The following is a 26,461-nucleotide window of genomic DNA, read 5'->3' on the forward strand; positions in this document are numbered from 1 at the left end:
CAGGCTATTTCCTGAAGTATTCATATAAACTGAATGTATAATTGAGGATGAAATATGAATTGTCAACTATCTTGAATTGGGATTTGGTATATTATCACAAGAATTCAGATGAATGATATCCTGTAGCAATGGGGAAGCTAGGTGGCATAGTGGATAGAGCACTGGCCCTGAAGTTGGGAGGACCTGAGTTCAAATCTCACCTCAGACACTAGCTGTATGACCCTGGGCAAGTCACATAACCCTAATTGCCTTAAAAACATCCAGGCCATCTCCAGTTGTCCTGATAGATATCTCGCCACTAGATCCAGATGGCTCTGGAGGAAAGAGTGAGGTTGGTGACCTTGCACAACACTCCCTCACTTAAAAACCCAATTCAGTGCAAGTCATGACATCACCCCATGAACGGTCCTCTTTGGGAAGGAAAGACAAACAACAACAATAATCCTGTAGCAATAATGGCAGAAATCATTATTCCTGCTTTAAGAAGAATTTGAAGTGTTCTGTAAGCTTTAACTGATCACATTAGGAGCAGAATGATTCCTTCTAGCATCCCATTCTATTCTGAAGTACTGGTTGTAAGAATAGTGTTTGCATGTACATTTTTTATACAAACTCAACTTAGTATTTGAGTATCAAATGCATTGTATAAGCTATAAAGCAGTGTATGGATGCTAGGTGACACAATGAATGGAGCACAAGGCCTGGAGTCAGGAAGACCTGAGTTTCAAATTTTACTTCAGATACTAGCTGTGTCACTTAAGTCACTTAACCTCTGTTTGCCTCAATTTTTCCAACCTATAAAATGGGGATAATAATAGCACCTACCTTCCATTACTGTTGTGGGATCAAATGATCTAATCATTGTGGAGCATTTAGCACAATGCCTGGCACTTAATAAATGTTTACTGAATGAATGAATGAATATACAATTATAAGATATAATTGCAATACAGAATCTGGTACAAATTAAAATATTCATTTTGGAAAGATATACTAAGAGAATGTCACTCATAACTCCCGAGTTTTAAATTTTTCTTCTCTTTATATTAGTCTCAACAGGGCAAACCATTGAGAAAGGATCGCTCTGCAGAAGAAACTTTTCAGCTCTCTCGATGGACACCTCTTATCAAGGACATTATGGAGGTAATTTTATAAATCCTTTTACTTCAGAGTGCCCTTCTGTGGGGTCACACTTAGTCTTCTTTATGTTTATTGTCAGCATAGTGCTGTAGGCATGATCCAGGCCGGACATGTGGTTCAGATCTGGAACTGGAGCAAAATAAGAAATGTGTAGACCATCCAACAGTGAAGAAAAGCAAGTTTACTTAGCCATCACATGTAAAAGATATTCAACAGGGGCAGCTAGGTGGCGCAGTGGATAGAGCACCGGCCCTGGAGTCAGGAGTACCTGAGTTCAAATCCGGCCTCAGACACTTAACACTTAGTAGCTGTGTGACTCTGGGCAAGTCACTTAACCCCAATTGCCTCACCCAAAAAAAAAAAAGATATTCAACAAAGATAGAGCACAGATTCAGGTAGATGTGACCCTCCTTATGTCTGATACAGAAATGCATCTGGTCAGCAGAATAAGTTGGGTCAGATGGATGTGGTGGTGACTCACATGGAAGTGAGATATATGATGAGTTTCAGTGGCACTAAGTCTTCTTGGGCTGTCCTTGGCAACCAGGATGCCGCTTTAGTCCTGTAAGCCAATAAGGGCTTGAATCAAGACTACCTTTTAGTGGAAAAACTAGCCTAGTCCTATGTGACAGAAACCCTACTAGATATTGCTTCTGGATTCAAAGGCATAATTCTGACCTAAGGAGTTCCTGAAGTTCTCGAGGGGTCACAGAAATGAGGAGTCATTCTTCTCCCCAGCTATAAGGTAGCTCCTTTCCTCCCCAAGGCCTTGTGCTTATTTCTTTTATTTCCTTCTGTCTCATTCAGTCCCTCATTCACAGAATTTCAAGGGTTGGGATTTCAGAAATCATCCAATCCAACCTCTGCCTTAATAGAAATCACTTGACATCTCTAACATCTAGTGATAGGGTAGGGAGAGAGCTCATGACTTCATAAAACAGCACATCATGCTTTTGGAGAGTTTTCCCTTGTGTGCACCTGTGAGAAAATAATGGGTTTTGGGATGCCCAGAGGCCTCCACTTGAGGGGGATTATATTAAGATTGATGGGATTGACTTTGCTGATTGACTCACTTGAAGTTGACTTGATTGAAACCACACCTACCTGAGAGTCTGTCCCTCAGGGAGTGTGTTCTCTGAACTCTGACCTTGGCATGTTCTGCTCATGGACTGCCCTCAAGTCCAGTGAACCGATGGATTTGGGTGATGCTGGCCAATTAGCTTGAAGCAGTGTGTAAGGACCCGCCTCTCCTCTGGACCCAGAGGAAGCTCCCACACTCAGTTACTCTTCAGAGGTGCTCTTGGTGGCACAGAACTTGGAGGAAGAAGCAAGCCAGGCTGAGCTCTATTTTTCCTTTAGTCTAGAAGGCCAGGCTGAGCTCTATTCCTCTCCTCCAGGCTAGATAGGCTTTCTGAACTTTCAGAGACATGTGCGCTCTCTTTACTACTATTTACTATACTTTAATAAATGCTTAATGCCCCCAAAAATTGGTTGCTAAAGCTTCTAATTTATAAGTAACAACTATATTAGAACTCCAGCTAATTTTCCCCAAACTTGGGATAGAAATAAGAGTGACCACACATAGAATTTTTCTTGCCACACAACCAAATCCACACTCCTGCAGCTTTGCTCCATTACTCAAACTTCTGCTCTCTGGGGCCAGCCTAAAACAATCTTAATTCTTCATGTGACTGCCTCTTCAATTATTCAGACAGCTTTAGTATTTCTGCTACATCTTTACTTCTCCAGGTTAAACATTGCAGCTTCCTTTCAGCCAGTCCTTTTCTCTTCTTCTTTCTTTCTTTCTTTCTTTCTTTCTTCTTTCTTTCTTCTTTTTCTTTCTTTCTTTCTTTCTTTCTTCTCTCTTTCTCCTCTTTCTCTCTTTCTCTCTTTCTCTCTTTCCTCTCTTTCTCTCTTTCTCTCTTTCTCTCTTTCTCTCTTCTCACTTCCTCTTTCTCTCATTCCTCTCTTTCTCATCTTTCTCTCTTTCTCTCTTTCTCTCTTTCTCTCTTTCTCTCTTTCTTCTTCTTCTTCTTCTTCTTCTTCTTCTTTCTCTCTCTTCCTCTTCCTCTTCCTCTTCCTCTTCCTCTTCCTCCGCCACCGCTGCCACCAGGAAATGAAAGGTTAAGTGACTTGCCCAGGGTCACACAGCTAGTAAGTGTCAAGTGCCATGAGGCCAGATTTTGAACTCAGGTCCTCCTGAATCTAGGACTGATCCTCTATCCACTGCACCACCTAGCTGCCCTCAGCTAATCCTTTTACAGTATCATCTGCCAGTTTTCTCACACATCTCCTTTGCCTTCAGTCTTTATCGCTCTCTTGGCCCAACTGAGGCATATCTAGAATCACTTCATAGTGAGTTTGTAAAACCAAGTGTGCTTAACAGTGATATAGTAACAATTTGATTTTTTCTGAAGGGAATAAGAAAGCTCATTTGAAATTCTTAATGATACTCACTTTATTCTCCCTAGGATGCCATTGATAACAGGCTGGATCAAAGGAATGGCCCTATTGTTCCCAGTGCCCTGCAGTATGGAATGGCTCAGGAGCTGTGAGGTAAACCAACTGAGCAGATAAATAAAGCAGAAAGGAACTTTCCAAAATTACATTTTTTTTTTAAAAAGGCACACAATGAACACTGATGATTTAGTGGCCTTTTGTTGAGTTAGACCACTGTTTAATACACAATACTCCTTTAAAAGGAACCACAGCATATAATGTTTATGTTGTTTATGTTCAGTAATCTAAGATTTTATTTGATGAAAGATGTTTTTAGCTATTCTGTTTCTAGGAATTTAACTCTCAGTTAGAGAGTATAAGACCTACAAGAAGCACAAGCCCCTACAAGATTGCTTTCCAGTATGCCATTGGTTTTGGAAAAAATCCTTTTTAAAAGTGAAAAGCAATTGGTATCATGCATATTTAATCTGCTTTTTCTTATAAAGTCGAAACCATGGTGATAGGGTTTTTGCTTCTTTTGTATAAAAATAAAGGGGTTGTTCAATTTCTTGTTTGACCTCTTCAGAATCCTATTTCTGCTCTTTAGTTCTCTCCCCAATACTTGAGGGTAGCAAATGGAATTAGCATTATGTTATTAAAGATTAGACACCCCCAAATTGGAAAAACTTGATCATAAAGCCTTGTTATTAGAAGTGACTCTAGAAGCCCTTTCATCTAATCTTTCCAGTTTAGTAATCTTTTCTACAAATTCAGTCCCTTCTACATCATTATCTTAAGATCAATAAGGGGGGCGGCTAGGTGGTACAGTACATTCCGGAGGACCTGAGTTCAATCCGGCCTCAGACACGACACTAGCTATATGACCCTGGGCAAGTTACTTAACCCTCATTGTCCACCAAAAGAAAAAAAGAAAGAAAGAAAAAAAAAGATCAATAAGGGATAAAGCCACCCCCCATCTTGAAAGCCATGAAAATGTATGGTTTAAAATAGCCAGCTAGCTTTTATGATAGTGCTTTAAAGTTTATAAAGTGCTTACCTATGTTATGCCATTTGATGCACATCTCATGACAACAACTCTATGAGGCGGGTGCTATTTATACCCTCATTTTACAGATGGGCTTTAGCTCACTGCTGAGACAGTTTACTAGGTTGTGGCCATTGCCACAGTCCTCAAACCCACTGGTAAGTTGGGGGATGTCTAGCCTAAGCCTGTGAAGCCCTTCCCTGGTGGAACAGGAGGGTGAAAACGATTTACTCCAATGGCTATGAAGAGGGTGGATGGAGGTTGCCCGTGGAGTTCTCAGAGTTTGGTCAGACATCAGAATTGCCACGGTCATTCACTGCATCCCAGGCCATCCACTGGCTATCCTGTCTTCTCTGGTCCTGCCACCGGACTTCAATGACTTTGTGCCACGCTGCCTCATTTCAGTCCAGTTCATGTGCACGTCAGGACATCACCCCATGATGTCATTGGACCCTCTTTGAAAACCAAGGGCAAAGAACAACAATCAGAGAGGGAACTGAAACTGAGACTTGCCCAGAGTCCCACTGCTATTTAGTGTCTCAGGTTGGATTAGAACTCGGACCTTGCTGACTTCAAGTCCTGATTCTTAGCTAATTCACCACCGAACTGCCAGTTTACAATTTCTATAAAATCTTTCTCCTTAGGAAACCCAAAGAAAATGAATGAAAAATCCTTTATTAAGTACTTACTATGCGCCCAGCATTATGCTAAGTGCTGGGGATACAAGGAGAAGAGTGAGATGGTCTCCACTTTTAAGAAGGAGACAACAGACATAGAAAAGCCCACGGCTGCAGAATGAATGGGAAGGCCTGAGGAGTGCTCAAGCCTCACCCTCTGCCCCGTCACTGCCCCCTAAGGATAGCCAGACCTTACCATCTCCTTATGTCGTCTCCCTGCCGCTGTGCCTTCCGGACCATTACCACCAAAGTGTTTCTCCCTCACGGGTAACAGCTGTCTGGTTTTACAGGTAAAAGATCTGAGACACACACAGATTTAAGGAAACTGTTCAAACTGAGAGGACAAAGTTGAAACTTCCTGAGTCATGGAATCCCAATCTACCCATTCTCCAGCTGTACCTGAAGAGAATCCCTTCGACAGCCCCCTGATGGGTGGTCCCTCTAAGCTCTTCTTAAAGTCTTCCTGTACAGGCAACCTTCCCATCACTTTTTTTTTTTTCCAGAATTGTTTGGACCATTTATTTCACAGCTCCACAAACAATGCAGTAGTATGTCCATTCTTCCATATTATTTCCATCTTTTGTCATCTCTGCCAATTTTCAGGGTATGAGGTGAAACTTCAGAGCTCTTATAATTTGTATTTCTCTCCTGGAGCAATTTTCATATAGTTGTTATAATTATTTTCTTCCTTCTTTCTTTTTCTTCTTGTTTTTTGTGAGAAATGGGTAGTTGTCTCCTCTCAATGTGGATATAAGTCAGTCATACTTCCTGACCTGTTTGTAGGACAAAGGTCTCAGATCCCCTTTCCCATCACTTTTCAAAGCAAAACCATCCCACTTGAGAATAGCCTTGGTTTTAGGAAATTGCTGCAAACTCCCCTTCTGAAAATTTTGTTCATTGCTCATACTTTTCCTTTCTGGGACCAAACAGAGTAGACCTAGTCTTTCTTCCACAGGCCAGCCCTTTTAAGTGTGAATGGTAGGTAGTCTGCCCTCACCAAGACTTCCATCCCCAGGCTAGAGTCCTAGGTCCTTTAACCTGTAATATGTCACAGGCTGTAGTGCCTTTACTATCCTGTTCCCTGCCCTCTATACAAACTACACCTTGTCAGTGTCCTTCCTAAAATGGAGCTCCCAACGCCTGACAGGCAGAGCACCACAAGCCATCTGTTCCCCTCTTCTGGACAATAAGCCCCTCTTCGTACAGCCTTCCCCGGCTCACTCTTTTCTCACACTAAGCACATAGTCAATTAAACTCTGAGATATTTTCCACACAGAGTGTTGTCTGAATGCCTTCCTCATTCTGTTCTTGTAAAGTTGATTTTTCCTAACCCGAGTATGGTATTTTGTATTTATTCCTACTAATTTCATCTTACTAAACTCAACCTATCCTTAGATCCAAACTGTGCTCTCTCCTTCACAGCTTCCTGACAACTGCATCACATCTATGCCTTTGTTGTTAGATCGAGGAGATATGAGTTTTTACAGCCTTTAAAAAAACTTAGCTAGAATTCCTCATCTTTCTATTATTTCTACTGTTATTATTTCTTTTATCACCTATAACACCCTTATTTTGACAGTGAATCATTGGTGTAATGTGGGAGTGTATAATAGGTCTTAAAATGTGTAAAGCAAAAGAACTTTGGAACTATAATACAGCTTTGCTTTTTCTTTCAGTGCTCGTCAGAAACCCAGAACTAATTACTTAGAGGATCGAAAGAATGGCTCAAAGCTGATTGTCTTTGTGATAGGAGGAATTACATATTCTGAGATGCGCTGTGCTTATGAAGTTTCTCAGGCACACAAATCTTGTGAAGTTGTTATTGGTGAGACTTCTCTAAGTGAATCACTGTTAGAAAAAAATAGAAATTGGTTTGAAATGCATCTTGTTGGGGACACTTAGCCATGAAAATACTGGGTGTTGGTTTTCTTGAATTGCAGGATCCTTGATTGAGAGTTGGAAGGGTCTTTGGAGGCTGTCAAGTCCAGCCAACTAATGTTAGGGATTAGAAACTGAGGCACATGGGGGCAGCTAGGTGGCACAGTGGATAAAGCACTGGCCTGGATTCAGGAGGACCTGAGTTCAGATCTGGCCTCAGACACTTGACACTTGCTAGCTGTGTGACCCTGGGCTTAAACTGCACTTAACTGCAAATGCCTCACCAAAAAAAAAAAAAAACAACACACACACACACACACCAAAAAAAAAAAAGAAAAGAAACTGAGGCACAGAGATAGTAAGTGATTTGCCCACAGTAACCCAGCTAGTAAGTGTCTGAGTCAGAATCTGAACTCAGTCCTAACTTCAGGTCCCAGCACTCTATCCACTACACCAACCTGGAGTGCCAGGTTCTCCTATTTTTGACCTGGAAAACATTCCAGGTTTGGTTTTGTCCTTTTCCATTGACTGTGTATCCATTTTATTATCCATGATAAGAAGAAGTAATTTTGACTGCATAAGCAAGTGGTTGTCCAGAAAATCATGGATGTGGAATTGATGCTACATCCCTTGCAAATCTAATTTGAGGCTGTGGACCTGCTACTGATGAACTGGGTCAAATTTAGCTTATGTAATTTAAGTGAATACGTACCTGAAAAGCTATAACTTAATGGAAAGCAACAAAATAGGAGGGAAACCTCACTCACGTACAGGATCTGTACTTCTGTACACAGATCAGAGGGAAGCCTCTACCCACTGCGGGGACTGACCTCAGTCCCATTGCCCTGCAATGTTGAGGTTCTTTGTTGCTCTGTCCAGGACACAGCTGTTAGTCAATCTCTGCACTTTGGGAAATGGCACCACAGAGAAGACAGTCCAAGACAAAGGAGTGAGCAACGTTGACATTGACAGTTATTAGCGATCCTTCTTAGAAGAAAAATGATTTTGTTTTATATTTGGATGGAGACAATATTAGAAGCGTAGGATGTAAAGAATTTGTCTTTGGTAAATTACCCAGGACACTTCTGGGCTTCAACAGAAGTCATGGAATAACTTGGGAAAGGCAACCAAAAGAATAGCCACTGACTTCTTACAAACAATTCTTTTTTTCTCACCAGGGTCTACTCATATTCTGACACCCAGAAAGCTGTTGGATGATATAAAGATGTTGACCAAAACCAAGGATAAAGTCTCCTTTACTAAAGAAGAATGAGATTTTCTGCTTGAGAAATCTTATCTACACCTTTAACTAAAATGTACTAAGGAAACATTGCTGTTCTATAATATAAATCCTGTCATATAATTTAAATTATGTAAATATGTGTATCCAATAACTTTCTAAGACTGTTTCTTAGGGGCTTTTTCCAAAATAATTTAAGTACTGCTGCTCTTTAGCTATAGAGATCAGGTAAGATGTAAAAATGCTTCCTAAAATGGAAAACTTTTCATCCTTGAAATCATGTTGGACTTGAGAGTGAATTTTCATAACCGCCTGTGTATATGTTAATGACTTAATCAGAGTAATCTATGCAGAAATTTAGTTTTTGAAGGGAAAGGAGTGAGATTTTAAAAAGGCCTAGATAATAAAAGGTTGGAGAGGTTATGCTGTAAATTTATGTGGTAATATGATTTCCTGTGAATGCAAATCTCATTTGACTAAAATTTGGAATAAAATAAATCACTGAAATCATTTTGTAGAAAAAAAATCTCACAGTGTCTGTCTGGAAAATACTAAGGTTAATTAAGTTGTACACAATTTTGAAATCATGTTTAAGTAGGAAAGGGAAGGAGAAAAATAATCATGGAAAGAGATAATAAAATAAACCTTTACTTTTGAGACATGGTATCTTTGTGTATCACTACTTTTGCATTGAAATAGGGTTAACCTACATTATCAGTTGTCATTTAAAGTTAAATGCCTACAAATTAAATCCTCCAAAAACCTAAAGGTTCAAGTATGTTTGCAAGTGTGTTGTCCTTAAACTCTAAAAATTAGTTATTTGGAATCTTTACTAAGATATTCGTAACTTATGTTGGTTGGATCAACCCATTTTGTCCCCTTTTTTGTAGATGTGAAAAACATCATGGTTTATTTTGGGGGGCAGAGGGATGGGGGAGTTGGGAAGGGGAAGTTTTAACTAGAACTGCAGAGCGTCTTCCTCAGTAAAATGAGAGGGTCTGACTTAATGACCTCTGATTCCTTTTCCCAATAATAAGTATGTATCAAGCATCATGTCCCAGACATTGTGCTAGATGGTATAAAAAGAGAAATAATCCTTTCCCTCAAGGAGCTTACATTTTTTTTGGAGAGAGATGCCCTTACACAAAAAAGAATACAAAGTATTAATTTTTACACAATTGTTATTTTGTATATGATTGCATACAAAATAAACACAAGGTAATTTGCAGGAAAGATAGCCCAAGTAGCTGGGGGGAATTAGGAAAGACTTTGCTTGGAATGGGGAACTTGAGCTGAGCTTAATGGGAAACCTGGGGTTCTAACAGGTGGAGGAGGTGAGGAGGAAGAGCATCCCTGGTATGTGGTAGGCAGCCTGTGAAGAGCTGGGCCCAGGAAATGACTGATGTATGTGACAGAGCAAAAAGGCTGGTTTGGGCGGGGGGGGGGGGGGGGGGGGCAGGGGGAGTTATAGGACGGAAAGGCTAATAATATATAAGTGGACCAGGAAGGTATGTTGACATTTCTACCAAATAGACATTTGTAATTTGATCTGAGAGGTAACAAGGAGATGCTGGAAGTTACTGAGGAGGGCAGCATGGCATGGTCCGAGCTGTGCTGTAGAAAAGTCACTTTGGCAGCTGTGGGAGGACATATGGAGAGGGGGGACATTTGATGGCAGGGAAACCCATTGGAAAGCTTTTTTCCCCCCTAAATACACAATCACAATGTTTTTAAAATATCTCATTACCACCACCTGTAATGTAGCAAAGCATTATCACATGAATTTTCATGGAACTTAGCAAGACTGAAATTAGTCAAGCAGTAAATTAATATTTAGGCTTTCTAAGAGTACACAGTACTGTGTTATATTTTGCTATTTCTCTTCTATGTATGGGAAAAACGTCATCTGCTTACTATTTTGCAGAAACTAATGTCAATGTTAGCTAGCATCAACGGCAACTTTATGTGCAAAAGAGTTCAGTGAGTCCTTGTGCTAAAGAAAACGTGTTATTTTCTCAAACATCTCAATATTTACTTTTGTGACTATCCCAATCTCTAACTAACTTCTAAAGTTAGAGAGCAAACCAGCAATTTGCCCAATGGAACCCTTTTGATGTTTATAGCTTTCTCCTTAACCTCCTTTATTTATGTCAGTAATTTCTCCTAATTTTCATTTTCTGCTCAATGGCATTTAAAAGATTTCTACCCATTGTCCAAATGTACTTATTTGTTAGCAGTTGACCAAATGAAGTAAAAATGCTGAGTATTTCCTAAACTTTAAAAAATAAAATTCTTATTACCTTATTTATTGCATTTGCTAGTTTGCAGTTCTCTCATAGAACAAAAAAGTAGCCATAACTTAATCTTTTATATTGTCTACTTGCAACTTGTGCAATGCTGACTCTGAGTGAAATCTGGTGTGAGTTGTCTTACTTTCTGTTGCCATGGGGAGGGAAATATTGTCAAGAAAATCTATAACCACCATTTGGAAAGACTTGAAATTCCACATTAATTTTCTCAAATATCTCACTGTTTACTTTGGGAAGGAAGAAAGCAAGCAAGGGAGGGAGGATGGGAGGAAGGAAGGAAGGAAGGAAGGAAGGAAGGAAGGAAGGAAGGAAGGAAGGAAGGAAGGAAGGAAGGAAGGAAGGAAGGAAGGAAGGAAGGAAGGAAGGAAGAAAAGGAGGAAGGGAGGGAGGGAGGTAGGATGAGAAGACACCTAGCTGCCCCCTTCAACAAATACTTCTAAAGTGAGCTATTTTAGTTTTAAGAATAAAAGATTGGGGGCAGCTAGATGGCGCAGTGGATAGAGCACCGGCCCTGGAGTCAGGAGTACCTGAGTTCAAATCCGGCCTCAGACACTTAACACTTACTAGCTGTGTGACCCTGGGCAAGTCACTTAACCCCAATTGCCTCACTAAAAAAAAATACAAAAAACAAAAACAAACAAAAAGAATAAAAGATTGAATTCCCTGCCTCCCCCACCCTCAAACAAATTCATTGTCCTCTCCTTGAGCTGAGAGGCAGCTCTTTGTTGGAAGCCCAGTTTCCTTTCTAAATTGGGTACTTACAGCAAGTAACATATCCTTTTAGGAAGACAAGGTTTACTTCACATCTTTTTTTCCTTTTAATTTATTGGTTGCATCATAGCTAGAACTTCTGAAGGTTTCTGCGACTCTGAGCTTTGGCCAGATCCTTGGCAATTGTTTGTATCATTTGCTCAGTTGTTTCTTTTAAAGTGATGGCAGTCCTTAGGGCATAATCCAAAGCAGAATTTAAAAATCTGTATGAGGGAAAATCCATAGTTAGTTAAATATATAAGTATATGCCAAATTCTTTCTATTATGTTTTGTGAAATTTAAGATTCTAAATGTGGATTCTAATCTGTTCCCCCAGTTTTGGGGGAAACTGACTAAAATCACTACTAAAAACGAGTTTAGGTTTTTAAGGGTTTATTGAAAAATAGAGAAAGATTGAGAACAGAATTCCAACATCCTGGCATTGCTATCTTTCCTCAAATTTCTTGTGAAGTCCTCTGCCGCCACCACCACCATCAAGTCAGGAACCCAAAGAGACAGAGCTCTCCACACAGGCCCTCTTTTCTCCTTCCTGTCTCCTCCCAAAAAATAGGAGGCTCCTCAAGTGATTGGCTGGTAGCCTTGATAGACAGCACTCATGAGCAAACGTTACTTCCTGACGCCAAGGAAAAGCCACATGGCCTTGCCTTCTGAGGCATTCTCCTCATGGTGGAGCTTTCCTATAGTAAGTCTCCAGTAGGTGGCATCATTCCAATCATTACAGTTTCATCAACACCATTGTCTAAATGCTTTGTTTTAAATGTAGTTGGAATGAGTGTTTTTGGTGGAGTTGGTTCATTTCATTTCATTTCTTTCTTTCTTTCTTTTTGTGGGGCAATGAGGGTTAAGTGACTTGCCCAGGGTCACACAGCTAGTTAAGTGTCAAGTGTCTGAGGTCTGATTTGAACTCAGGTCCTCCTGAATCCAGGGCCACTGCTTTATCCACTGCAGCACCTAGCTGCCCCCGATTCATTTCTTTATAAGCAAATTCTTAAGCCTGCAGTTTGGTTTCCAAGGAAACTAGCCAAGGATGGAATTTACTGTTGAATAGCTAGAGGTTTGGGCAGAGACATTAATAACAAACATGCACTCTGGAGGTCTAGACAGCAGGACTGAGCTGAGTTGGTCCCTACCAAGAAGAAAGAAGTTTGAGAGATACAGGGGAGAGAAAGCAGGTCAAAGGGGAAAATCCAAACTATAAGTTTAACTGAAGAGCCTGGTGGAGAACAGCACATATGTGAGGAAACCTATCACAAAGTGGTCCTGGGGACCGATGTTAGTGATGAGAAAATTCCTGGTCCTATTGGAAATAATCAGAAGTTGTTAAAAGGGTTAGCTAGTGTGAATGCTCCTGGGGATTTTCTTTGGAAAGTCTGAAAGCCCCACACAGACATAGCACATGGCCAAGGGGAGGGCCAACAAGAATACCTCCTCCTGGAAAACCTGGTTCAAAAGACAGTGAACAAGTGGCAACTATGGGAAAAGTCCTATCCTAGGCCCTGGGGATGAAAAAATGGATCCTAAGAGTTATTGCTGGAAAGAACCTGAGAGACTTCCTATCAGCCTCACTTGGCAGGAAAGGAAGCTGAGATTCTGAGATGTTCAATGAGGTACCCAAAGTCAGATCAGGAGTATGTGGAGCCCTGCTCTTTCCACCCCAATCCAGGACTCTTTCCAGTAGCACATTCCGCACAAAACAGGCCCTGCTCCCAGAACTTACGATCCAATGGAAGGAAGGGACAAGTACCAAAATAGCCATGATACAAAGGAAAGTGAAGAAAAAGGTAAAGGAAAGATTTAAAGAAAGTGCTATGAGATGGAAATAAAGAAGGGAAAGAGGAACAAAGGAAGAGGGAGGGGGGAAGGAAGGAGGGAGGAATGGAGGGAATAGGAAGGGAGGAAGGAAGAAAGGAAGGAGGGAGGGAGGAGGAGGGGAGGAAGGAAAGAAGGAAGGAAGGGAGAAGGGAGGAAGGGAGGAGGGAAGGAGGAAGAAAGGAAAGAGGGAGGGAGGAAGGAGGGGAGAGAAGGGAGGGAGGAAAGGAGGAAAGTAAAAGGAAAAGACGCGAGAAGGGGAGGGGACAGGAGAAGGGAGGGAAGGAGAGGAGAGGAAAGAAGCCTTTATTAAGTGATTACTATGTGCCAAGCACTATGCTGCAGTAAGAGAGATAGTTCTTTCACCTAAAAGTGAGAAAGGGAATGGAGATGGGTAAGATTAGATTATAAATATCATCTCATTTCATCTTCACAATGACCCTGAGAGGTAGGTGCTATCTTTATCCTCATTTTACGGATGAAGAAATTGAGGCAGAGAAAGGTTAACTTGCTCAGGGTCATATAGCTAGTAAGTGGTTAAGGCTAGGTTTGAACTTAAGACTGTCTCACTCCAAGTCCAGCACTCCATCCACTGTGTCATCGACTTGCCAAGAGCTGGGAGTTTTTAATTAAATTTGGTGGACAATGGGGAGGTGTTAAAGGCTTCTGAGTGGGGGAGTGACATGATCTGAGCAATATCGACATATAGACAATGGTGTGATACCTTGTTTAGATAGCACATAGAAGGAAGCAGAAATTTGGAAACTAGACGCGTTTAGCTGATCAGAACTGAAGAACCAGATGCAAGCAATATTGTTGTCCTCTGTTCTCACTGAAGGCCATGACATCAGAGTGATGCCATGATTTGCAGTGAATTGGATTTAAGTGAGGGAGGGATGTGCAAAGTCACCAACCTCACTTGTCTCCTCCAGAACCATGTGGGTCCAGCAGCAAGCTAGATATCAGGATGACTGGAGATGGCCCGGGATGTTTGAGGCAACTGGGGCTACATGACTTGCCCAGGGTCACACAGCTACTAAGTATCCTGGGGTCATATTTGAACTCAGGTCCTCCCAACTTCAGGGCCAGTGCTCTATCCACTGCACTACCTAGCTGCCTTGCAAACAATATATTGCAGAGGTAGAAAGGCAAATCACGATGTAACAAAATCCCTGAAGGGATATATTAGCTTAAGGCTAACCCCAACAGCTCTCTGACTGATTGGTCCAAGCAATTTAATTTCCTTTAAATCCACCAGTTTACCAAAACTTAAGACAATGGAGCATCTTCTATTCCTTCACGCACTGGGCTAGAAATCAAAAGTCTGATTTTCCCTGAACCTGTAGGACAAAACTGGTGAGCTAGGAGCACACTTGGGTGTCCTCGTTGACATCCTCACCTTGGAATCATTTCTCTTGATGTTTTGGATGCTGTACAGGGCTTTGCTTCCAGAAATCCTACAGGAGTGGTAATGGGGAGCGTTTGCAATGTGATCACACATGCCTGAGCAGGCTTTGGAAGACTTGAGATTCTGTCTGGAAAAGAAATGCACACAACAGACACCATGTCAATTTCTCTCCAGAATCAACCCCCCCCCCTTCACTGCCTTCCAGCAGGGTGGTTGCTTCCTCCTCCTCTATGTCAGTGTTGTGATTCAGTGGGGCTCCAGAGATTCCCCAGACTGGGTCATTCGCTCGGTTTCTCTTGCCCTGAGAGTTCCACTGTGGCTGCTCACAACCCAGAGCTCCTAAAAAGACTCAGTTGCAATGACCATAAAGAGTATTTCCTCTAGGGCTCCTTGCCTCTTTCCCTTTGGAACAGAAAGAGGGAGAGGAACACTAAAAAGGTTATATTCATCTTGGTCCGACCCATCCTTTCCACCTGCTGCTTGTTCACAAAACCAAGAGAGAGCACCTGCCAACTATAGTTACTCCAGATTGATGTAGTCTAATGACTGAGAGATGGAGAGGGGCAGGGGTTGTAGAGAGGAGGTGGCTGACACCAGCAATTAAACAGAAATCTCTTCACCTGTCTCTCTGTCTAGGACTCTGGCACTACTATCCCACCAGGTATGGGCAGCTGCCCACAGCATGTGAATTGAGGCTACAAGGATCTCCCTATCCCTGAATTCTCCCCCGCCCCTATCTCTGGCCTACCATGATGCCCCCCTTAACTCCTGTCTGACTTGAAATTCTCATCATTTGAGGTGTTTCTTTAGGTTAGAGAGAAGAAGGAAGGAAAAAGTGTCATCGCCCAAGAGGCCCCTATTCAGTAGCTCACATTTATAAAGCACTTTAAGGTTTGGGAAATGCTTTACATATATTAACTCATTTGATGCTCATGACAGTCTTGTGAGGTAGGTGGTATTATTATCCCCATTTTATAGAAGAGGAAATTGAGGTTAAGGGACTAGCTCAGAGTCACACAGCTCCTATGTTTCAAGCTCAGGTGTTCCCAACTTGGCTTCTCTCCACTTCAGCACCTTCGTTCGTTAGCCTATATGAGTTTTATTATATTAGGTAACTGTCAGAAAGGCACTACCTGAAAGGCACACACCAGCATTAAGGAAATAAGACATATTATTTATTTATCTTCATATTCTTTAGATAAAATTTTATGTCCACAGGAACATGGTGATTGATATTAATCCTTGGGTAGCAAGTACAGACTGGAGAAGGAAATGGCAAACCACTCCAGTATCCTTGCCAAGAAAATCCCAGGGACAACATGGTCCATGAAGTCACAAAGAGTTGGACCTGCCTGAACTACAACAGCAGCAGTAAAGTACAGACTGAAGGAGGCTAGACTCCAGGCAATGAAGTATCCTCCAGTCAGTTGGTCAACAAATGTTTATTATGTGCATCCTATGTTCCAGGCACTGTGCTAAATACTGGGGATGCAAAGGAAGGCAAAAGACAGTCCTTGCTCTCAAGAAAACTCATGGCCCATCATAACTAATACCTAAAGCCAAAGCATCTTCTTGTGCCAAAGCTACAATCTCCTTGCTCATGCAAAAAAATGTCTCTTGTGCTACTTTCTAATTCTTTATACTTCCTGAGACAGGAAGGATTTCTGAATTTAAAAGGCTCTCCATGCCCTCTTTGATGATTACTGAAGACATTGGAGAAATAGAAAAACTTCTAGTTTCCATATTAATAAACTGATTCCTTCATGTCTGAATTTTTTTTGCCACTGATGTTTAAAGTGATTTTCAAAACCAAACTCTAGGTATTCATTCCCTGTTGTAAAAAAAATCCCTAAAGATATTATGAGTCTAAAATATCACTTACTTCTCAGCAAGGATCATTTCATCTTGACCTTGGGATGATTTGGCAGTAATTCTCAGGGTTGGTGTTTTTTTCTGTTGTGAACAGACTGAAATAATGACTGAGATTAGATTCAGAGTATCAATAATAAGATACTTTCCCTGAGGTTTAAATTCTGGAAATACTTTCAAAAAGTTTCTCCACCAATAACAATGACTAGCTACATGGTTACCAAGACAGGTATAGAAAATGGGAGTTGGGCATACACAAAAGAAAACATAGAAGTGATGGAAAGAAGGTCCCTCTTTGTGTATGGCACTGTGTTAGGTGCTAGGGATATAGGATACATGAAGGAGTCCCTGGCCTTCAAGGGGTTTACATTCTAACAGGGGGGGGGCAGTATACAATATGTAGACAGATAGGTAAGCAGAATATTTGATGTGGGAGAGAATACAAGTGCATCAGGAAAGGGCTTTCTGTAAGAGCACCATCATTTAGCACTTGAAGGAAGGTAGAATTCTAAGAGGAAGTGAGGAAGGAGTCAGGGAGGGGAAGGGGACAGTTTCTGCTAAGGATGGGAACAAGAAATGGGAAAAAAAAAAAAAAAAAGGGGATGGCACAATGGATGGAGGACCATCCTGGAGTCAGGAAAACCTGAGTTCAAATCCAACCTCAGACACTTACTAGCTGTGCGCCTCTGGGCAAGTCACTTAACCATGATTCTCCAAAAAAGAAACAAACAAGAAACAAATGCCAATTCAGAAAATAATAAATGGGCCAGCCTGTCTGAAGTACAGAATTTTGTAAAGAAGAGTGATTAAAAGATGCCTAGAAGGTAAACTAGGGAAGACTTTGAAGGGCTCTGAAGGCCCAGTTTGGGTTTTATTACAGAGGCAATAGGGAATCGCTGAGCTTGCTGCTTTTTTAAAAACTTTTTTTATCTTAAATTATTTTATTATTTTCCAGTTACATGTAAATATCGTTTGCACCATTTGTTTTTATAAGATCTTGAGTTCCAAATTTTTCTCCCTCACATCCTTTCCCTCCCCCCCAAAACAGAAAGCAATCTGATATAGGTTATATATGGACAATCACATTAAACATATTTCTGCATTAGTCACATGCGAAGAAAGAATCCAAATAAAAGCTAACAACCTTCAAAAAACAAAAAGAAAAAAAATTAGAAATAGTATGGTTCAATCTGCATTCGGATTCCACAGTTCTTTTTTCTGGATGTGGAGAGCATTTTCCATCATGAGTCCTTTGGAATTATCTTGGATCATTGTATTACTGAGAAGAGCTAAGTCTATCACAGTTGATCATCACACGATGTTGCTGTTACTGTGTACAATGTTCTGGTTCTGCTCACTTCACTCAGCATCAAGCCCATTTAAGTCTTTCCAGGTTTTTCTGAAATCTGACTGCTCATTATTTCTTATAGCACAATAGTATTCCATTATATCATATACCACAACTTGTTCAGCCATTCCCCAATGATGAGCATTTCCTCAATATCCAATTCTTTGCCACCACAAAGAGAGCTGCTACAAATATTTTTTGTGCATGTGGGTCCTTTTCCCTTTTTTATGATCTCTTTAGGATATAGACCTAGTAGTGGGTACTATGGCTCAAAAGGTATGCACAGTTTTATAGCCCTTTGGTCATAGTTCCAAATTGCTCTCCAGAATGGTTGGATCAGTTCACAATTCCACCAACAATGCATTAGTGTTCCAATTTTTCCACAGCTTCTTCAACATTTATTATTTTCTTTTTTGTTATATTAGCCAATCTGATAGGTGTGAGGTGGTACCTCAGAATTGTTTTAGTTTTCATTTCTCTAATCAGTATCACTGAGATTTCTTTTGGTGTGTGTATGTGGGGGGGTGATGGGGTTAAGTGACTTGCCCAGGGTCACACAGCTAGTAAGTGTCATGTTGTCTGAGGCCGTATTTGAACTCAGGTACTCCTGAATCCAGGGCCAGTGCTTTATCCACTGTGCCACCTAGCTGCCCCCCATCACTGAGATTTCTTAAGCAAAGTAGTGACATGATCAGAGTTGTGTTAACTTAGGAAGATTATTTTGTTAGCTATTTGGAGGATAAATTGAAGAAATGAGAGACTGTTAAGTAGGAAGACCGATTAGGAGGCTATTAACAATAATCCAGGGAAAATGCTAGGAGGGGCCTGAACAACAGGACACAAGGAAAGTCATGGAAAGGAAGAAAGATCAGGTGAGTACACAAGAAGACCAAAGTCATTATCTATGTCTTCTTTGTCCGTGCCTACCTTCACATTTCTTTCCTTCTTCCTGCTCCCTTCTTTCTCTCTTCAGCCTCCTCCATTTCCCTACTTATCACCACTCCTTCTTCTCAGAAGGATCCCAATTGACAAAAAGTTTACTTCTAATACAATGGTGCCAGGCAGGAGGAGGAGAGGGAAAACTCATAGCAAATCATGCTACTCTCCAAGGCTCAACTAAACCGCAATAAGATTGGCAAGGCAATCTGTTCCCCTCATTATATTGGCCAATAAGGAATCTCAAAACAAGTATTTATTAAGCACTTACTATGTGTCAGACATTGTGCTAAGCACTGGGGATAAAGAAAGACAAAAATAAGGGTTTACATTCTAATGGGGGTGACAACCATACAAATAATTTACATATATATGTATGTATATATGTATATGTATACATACACACACACACACAAAAGATATATTCAGTGTAGATGGAAGGTAATCTCAAAGAAAAGGGACTAACAGTGGGAGGGACCAGGAAAGGCCACTTGCAGATTTGAGCTGAGCTCAGCATATTACATTTTCCCCCTTTTCTACACTACCTCAAGAATTTAAGATCTTTACCCAATGACCAACACATTGACATGCTACTGACCGAACTAGATAACATCAGCATTAATATTTCTATGATAGATGAAACCAGAAAATACAGAGGAAGCTGGAGCTGAGATCCTTTTAGGAGAGGCAAATAAAAGAGTTGGCAGAGTTGGTTTTATTGTACACTCAAAGACAACAAGAAGTGTCATTTCATTGGAGACTTGATTAGCACATCTTGCAACACTTGTAATGTGCATAAGCAAAAATAATACCATGAAGCTAATTACCACTTACACACCAATATCTGTTGCGTGGGATTCAAATATAGAGAAAGTCTTCAAAAGGGCTGGCAAAAATCTTATAAACCAAGTAACATGTACTTTTTTTTTCAATATATACTTAATGTTTGGTAACTTCAATGTGAAGATGAACATAAGGAATGTAAGGGCCAAATTTATTATGGGGAGAGTTAATTGGGTGGCTTGCCATAATATTGGAGTTCAGAAAATAATGAGAGACCTCTAGGTCCAAAGTTACCTCCCTTCCAGACTGCCTTTTTTAGGAATCAGTTGAAGGAATGAGTGATAGTTGCAAAGAAGCAAACAGACTTGGTGTCGGGAATAATTCCTAACAATCAAACCTGTCCAAAGTAGAATTGGTTTTCCTTGGGTGTGGTAGGTTTCTTCTTATTGGTCTTCAAGCAGTAGATGGATGACCACTTGTTAGGGATGTCATAGTCAAGATTCCTTTTCATTTTTGGTTAGGTTAGATAAGCACAAAGGTCCCTTCCAATCTCAACTTCACTTATTCCCGACACCAAGTCTGTTTGCCTCTTTGCAACTCATTAACCCCGATTCTGCCCATTGGAGGCAAACAGAACAAATCAAATCAATTTTCTCCCCCACTTAACAGTCCCAATTCCTTCAACTGATCCTCATGTAAACTATTCTCAAGGACCTTCAATAACCTGAATGTCCTCTTCCAAATCCTTTCCAATTTATCAGTGTCCTTTTTAAAACTATGGCATCCATAACTTCACACAAAGCTCCAGATGTTGTCTGAATGGGGCAGAGGACAGAGGAATGATCACTTCCTTATTTCTGGAAGCTCCAATACTCCTAACGCAGCTCAAGATTGTAATAGCTTTTCTTGGAAGCCACATCAAACAGCTGACTCATGGGAGGTTTGCAGTGTGATAAAATCAAAGATCTTTTTCAGACAAAATGTTTTCTAACTATGCCATTCTGTAGTTGTGAATTTGATTTTCGGAACACAAGTGTAAAACTCTACATTTATCCCCATAGGATTCTATCCCATTCAATTCAGCCCAATGTTTCTAGCCCAGGGTTCAGCAAATTACAGCCTAGGACCAAATCTGCCCTGCTACCAGTTTAAAAGAATATGTTTTTATTGATATCATCTGTTTTTCACATTATCATAGTTATTCCCAGCATCCTTTTCCTGCCTAGAGAGCCATCCCATATAGCACATAATACTTTTTAAAGAGGTTTTAACATGGGGGGGGGAGCGGGGTAGAAATCAGAACAATTGATTAATTCAATGAGTCCTAAAACATGTGCAATGTATATCTCCCTTGGACCTCCCACATCCACAAAGGGGTGGAAGGGGCTGTTTGTTCTCTTATAGCTCTTAATGCAAGTTGTCACACAAATTTTGGTACATTCATTTCTGATCTGTGTGTGTGTGTGTGTGGGGGGTGTTTCTTTCCAGTTACATTATTGTAGTTATGTATATTGTTTTCTTGACTCTGCTTACTTTACTCCGCATCAGGTCATGAAGATCTTTCCATGCTTCTCTGTATTCATCACATATATAATTTTTTTTTGGTGGGGGCAATGAGGGTTAAGTGACTTGCCCAGAGTCACACAGCTAGTAAGTGTCAAGTGTCTAAGACCGGATTTGAACTAAGGTTCTCCTGAATTCAGGGCCAGTGCTTTTACCCACTGCACCACCTAGCTGTCCCCCTTTTATCATTCTTATAGCACAGTTATGTTCCATTGCATTCATATACCATAATTTCTATATACATTGCCTAACTAAAAGGCATCTACCTTGTTTCCAGTTCGTTGCTATGACAAAAAGTGTTGCTATCAATATTTTAGTGTATATGGGGCCTTATCTTCTAATCAAGTTTCCTTAGGGTACAAGCCTAATAATGAAGTTTTAAGTCAAATGGTATGGACATTTTAGCCACTTTTATTTGCATAATTCCAAACTGCTTTCTAAAATGATTGTATTTCAGAGCTCCACCATTTCATAGCTGTACCAACAATGTGTGCCTATCATTCTACAGCTCCTCAAAAATTGACTGTTGTTATTTTTTATCATCTTTTCCAATTTGCAGGATATGAAGTGAAACCTCAGATTTATTTTGATTTGCATTTCTCTTATAATTCTTTCATATATTGTGAATATTTTGCAATTCTTTTGGAAACTGTTTGTGCATATCTTTTGATCAATTATATACTAGGAGTATTGTTATTGGTCATAAATACTTACTAATTGTTTATATATCTTAGATACAAAGCATTATCAGAGAAATTTGATACAAAGGTTTTTTTTTTCCCTATCTGATTGCTTCCCTTTTTATCCTGGTTGAATTAATTTTGTCTTTGCAGAAGCTTAACAGTTTCGTGTAATCAAAGTTTAGGGTAGCTAGTAGTGGATAGAGTACAGAGCTTGGAGTCAGGAAGACCTGAATTCAAATCCTGATTCAGATACTTACTAGCTATGTGACCCTGGGCAAGTCACTTAACCCTGTTTGCCTCAGTTTCCTCATTGTAAAATGAGCTGGAGAAGGAAATGACAAACCACTCCAGTATTGTTGCCAAAAAAAACCCAAATGGGGTCATGTCATGTTGGACATGACTGAACAACAACAAATCAAAGTTATCTATTTTATCTTTTGTAATTGCTATATAATTTTGTAATTAGATCTCATTTTTGAACTTGAAATCCTACCTCTTTCCTTTAAACCTCTTGGAATCTGTTCTCCCAAAATCTAGCATGTATGCCAGACTACCATGGAAGAGGTACAAACTGGATATACTCAATGCAAGCTGCTGCATAATTGTTCTTGCTCCCCATATATATATATATATATATATATATATTCTTTTTTTTTTTTTTGGTGAGGCAATTGGGTTAAGTGACTTGCCCAGGGTCACACAGCTAGTAAGTGTCAAGTGTCTGAGGCCAAAATTTGAACTCAGGTCCTCCTGACTCCAGGGCTGGTGCTCTACCCACTGCGCCACCTAGCTGCCCCTCTCCATATAATTTAAGTTAGTCTTGATTTTTTAAAACTACTTGTCAGTAAACTAACATTTATTGAGTGTATACTATGTGCCAAGTGCTGTACTAAGCCCTGAAAATATAAGTAATGAGCAGAAAGAAAGACCCTGCCCTCAAGGAGCTGACATTCTAATGGGAGGAAAACAACACAATAAAGGAAACTGAAAATGTTGGGTTTGGGGTTGGAAACAAAGGTGCAAGGTTCTCAGAGGCAGGATAGAAGAAGCCTAGAGGGGAATGAGAGACATGGCTGACTTGGGTGCCCTCCTTATATGGAAGTTCTGGGTGGAAGGTACTTTCAATGTGAAGATTCTATGTCTGCTATGAGCTACTGGGATGAAGGGTCAGAGCAAAGTAGAAGACCTGAGTAGAGCCTGGAGAAGAATTATGGGTATTTATACCCTAACCAAGCAGGATTTTCTCCACACCAGAAGCAGCATAAAAGATTTCATCAAAAAGATGGGTGCTGGGGGCAGCTAGGTGGCACAGTGGATAAAGCACTGGCCCTGGAGTCAGGAGTACCTGAGTTCAAATCTGGCTTCAGACACTTAACACATACTAGTTGTGTGACCCTGGGCAAGTCACTTAACCCCAATTGCCTCACTAAAAAAAAAAAAAAGATGGGTGCCTGGAAAAAGAAGCAAGTCAGAGCTAGAAATTACCAGTAGAAAACCCAAGGGTTCTTTTGGTGACCTTGAAAAGTAAGACAGAGAGGACCACCATTGAGTAGATCCTCTGTCAAGAACTTATGGGAGAACATAACTAATAATCACACAGGATTAGGTGGCAGCTAGGTGGTACAGTGGATAAAGCACCAGCCCTGGATTCAGGAGAACCTGAGTTCAAATCTGGCCTCAGACACTTGACACTAGCTGTGTGACCCTGGGCAAATCACTTGACCCTCATTGCCCCACCAAAAAAACCAAAACCAAACCAAACAAAAAAAAGAAGAATCACACAGGATTAGTAGACAGGATGGGTAGAGATCTACATTGATGGAGGGAGTGCTTATTTCATGGATGAAAGTAAGTATTCAAGCATTTCTACAAGAGGTTCTTTCTTATTTCTTCATCTTTTCCTTATCCCATTCTCTTCCACTGCTTGATCCATCTTTTTAGCTCCTCTTTCCCCTTCTTTCCTCCTCTCCTTTCTTAGTTCAATTAACTTCAAACTCCATAATACCCTTCCAATGGCTATAATAAAATATTTGTCCCATTACTACAAAAAAAAAAAAAAGCTTTATAAATTATCACTAGGTGGCCATGATCATGTTTCTGCTCTGTTGCAAGTACCAAATCCCACATTTGGCATATTCCATTACCCAGCTTAACCTGCAAACATCTGTTTGGCAAAAAAGGATTTTTCATAAAAGGATTCTCTCCATTTCTCAAGCTCTTAACTAAAGCAGGATCCAGCTCTCCCCAATAACTGAGTATTTATCTATCTCCAGAAGATCCTAAATCTAATAGATTCTATCAAAAGAGCTTCCAGTTGATTGAATCAAGGCAGGCCTTGCAAGTCAAATACTTTTACTAAAACAGAAAAAAAACAAATATTAAAATACTTAGTTGCAGCAATGAGAAGGATGGCTCACTTAACTGACCCTTATGTTAGTGGTGATGAATGGGTGACTTACCAGACTTGCTTTTCTCAGACCCCTTTGAGTGTTCATTTTTTGGATGTTCTACAAAATTCTCCTCCCACTTTTGATGTGCAGCTACTGAGCAAAAAGTCATACACCCGTTTCAGTCATGACAATTGGTGAGAAATTATGATTCAATTTAAGTTCTTCTCCTCCCCCCCGGCCCAGAATGTTCTATTGGACATACCCTAGAACAAGGGTATTTAACAATCTTTATGTCATGGACCATATTCCCATTCCCCCCACCCCTACCCCTTTTTGGCAATCTGGTGAAGCCTGTGAACCCTTTCTCAGAATAATGTTGTAAAATGTATGACATAAAATACATAATATTGGAAAAGAAATCATTTATATTGAAATTCAGTTATCCATATATCATGGACCCCAGTTTGAGAGCCCCTAACCCAAAGAAATTACTCACTCTGTGGGGTTGCTGACCATGGGATTCTACCAAAAGCGTCATATGAAATTAGAAATTAGTGCCAACACTACAAACATGAAATCTGGGATTGGAGTCAGCTGGTAAATGGATTGTGGGTTGTGGAGGGGTGGAGGGGTGGAGGGGTGGATGTAGATGACAAGATTTGGTGAGTTAAAACTTGGTAGTTACAATGTCCCAAGCCAAGAAGATACATTTTTGGAAAACTGAAAATAAGGCATTGTCACATACTTTTCCCTCTGTATTGAAAATATAATTTTTTGGGGGGTGGGGCAATGAGGGTTAAGTGACTTGCCCAGGGTCACACAGCTAGTAAGTGTCAAATATCTGAGGTCGGATTCGAACTCAGGTCCTCCTGAATCCAGGGCCAACGCTTTATTCACTGTGCCACCTAGCTGCCCCCTGTATTGAAAATAAAAAGGTCCTGTCACAATAGGCAGTAGGTCTTTTCTGACCCTTGATTCATCATGAATTCCATTGTCAGCTATACCACCAATTCAGGACATTTCCTAAGCCTGCTGCCAATACTCTATGGCATGATAAGGATGATACTTCCATATCTTTAGGACCTATGATTTCACCAGTGTGGCTACTCCCTTCAATGATACAGATTAAGGCTCCTTTATGACTCAGGAGATGGTCTCTGAGAGTTGCTATGGCCCAAGCATTAATTATCCGGTCTCCAATTTGGTGATGAGATTATGAGATTTCCCTGACTTAGGGAGGCTGGTCTTCCGCACTCTCTGCATCCAGGTCTGAACTCAAACACTGTCAAGCTTAGTAAGATCTCCCCAAGTTGGAGCCCCATCACTATGGCCTTAAAGAATTCAGGGCACCTCCACCCCACGATGAGGCATCAGAGCAGGAGTGTAGTGAGAGAATGATAATAAGGTAGCAGAAATTCCAGTAATGGTAAAATGCTGCCTTACATCTGTACTGTGCTTTGAATTGTTGAAAGTGTTTTCATTCTGACCAATCCTTTCACTCTATCCTGAGACAAGCCCAGAAAATACTTCCCATCAGCCTGGGGTTTAGAGGCAGGTATAGTCAGAAATCAATATCCTCTGAGAGTGAAATGGTGGAGACTAGAAGGGGGCCAAAAGGGAGAAGGTGGACTTTCCAAGGAGAATCCAAGATGTAAAATGTACCCAACACCTCATTGTTCTTTTTCAGGCTTATTGATACTAAAAAAAAAAAAAAAGGAACCGTTCAGGCCATCAAAGTACTTACAAGCTGAAGTAAAACTTTCATTTCTGCTTAAAGAACAGAACTGGATAAATCCATCACATTGATTGAAATTTACAGGATTCTGACCTGTGCAGTTGTATTTGTAATGGAATTCTGAAAACAGGAGATGAAGAAATATCTTTTAGGCCTACTCATGTCTATGCCCCCACACACCAAAGCTTATTTTTTTTTTTTAAGTACTGAATCCATCTTACCTTTCTTCCGTGATTTCTGGCGTTTATTCCTACAACTTATACATTCGCCAGTTTTTAAAGTATCGAGGGAGTCTGAGAACACACTATTTCCTGCATCTGTACCTTTAAAAATAAATAAATGAATGAATGAATGAATAAAAGCTGTCACATGGGGCAAAGATCTGGAAGGGGCCTCAGAGGCATCTAGTCCAGCTCCTTTATTTTAGGGATGAGAAAG

General features: G+C 40.5%; 2 protein-coding genes across 2 annotated transcripts in view; one reads left to right on the top strand and one right to left on the bottom strand.

The window, feature by feature from the left end:
• STXBP3 (syntaxin binding protein 3) overlaps positions 1-9,842 on the top strand; it is a 64,150-nt gene extending 54,308 nt beyond the window's left edge. Inside the window, 5 exon segments of the mRNA XM_044003533.1 lie at positions 1,051-1,143; positions 3,612-3,633; positions 3,636-3,696; positions 6,978-7,126; positions 8,358-9,842. Of these exon segments, the coding sequence (XP_043859468.1) occupies positions 1,051-1,143; positions 3,612-3,633; positions 3,636-3,696; positions 6,978-7,126; positions 8,358-8,452 (420 nt within the window). The 3' untranslated portion in view covers positions 8,453-9,842.
• Positions 9,843-11,569: 1,727 nt separating this feature from the next.
• AKNAD1 (AKNA domain containing 1) overlaps positions 11,570-26,461 on the bottom strand; it is a 51,583-nt gene continuing 36,691 nt past the window's right edge. Inside the window, exons 12-17 of the mRNA XM_043999944.1 lie at positions 26,245-26,346; positions 26,033-26,143; positions 24,358-24,441; positions 16,599-16,683; positions 14,700-14,843; positions 11,570-11,702 (exon numbers count right to left, since the gene is read on the bottom strand). Of these exons, the coding sequence (XP_043855879.1) occupies positions 11,570-11,702; positions 14,700-14,843; positions 16,599-16,683; positions 24,358-24,441; positions 26,033-26,143; positions 26,245-26,346 (659 nt within the window). The remainder of the gene's footprint in view (positions 11,703-14,699; positions 14,844-16,598; positions 16,684-24,357; positions 24,442-26,032; positions 26,144-26,244; positions 26,347-26,461) is intronic.

The sequence above is a fragment of the Dromiciops gliroides genome, chromosome 4 (assembly GCF_019393635.1).
Source record: "Dromiciops gliroides isolate mDroGli1 chromosome 4, mDroGli1.pri, whole genome shotgun sequence".
NCBI classification, from domain to species: domain Eukaryota; kingdom Metazoa; phylum Chordata; class Mammalia; order Microbiotheria; family Microbiotheriidae; genus Dromiciops; species Dromiciops gliroides.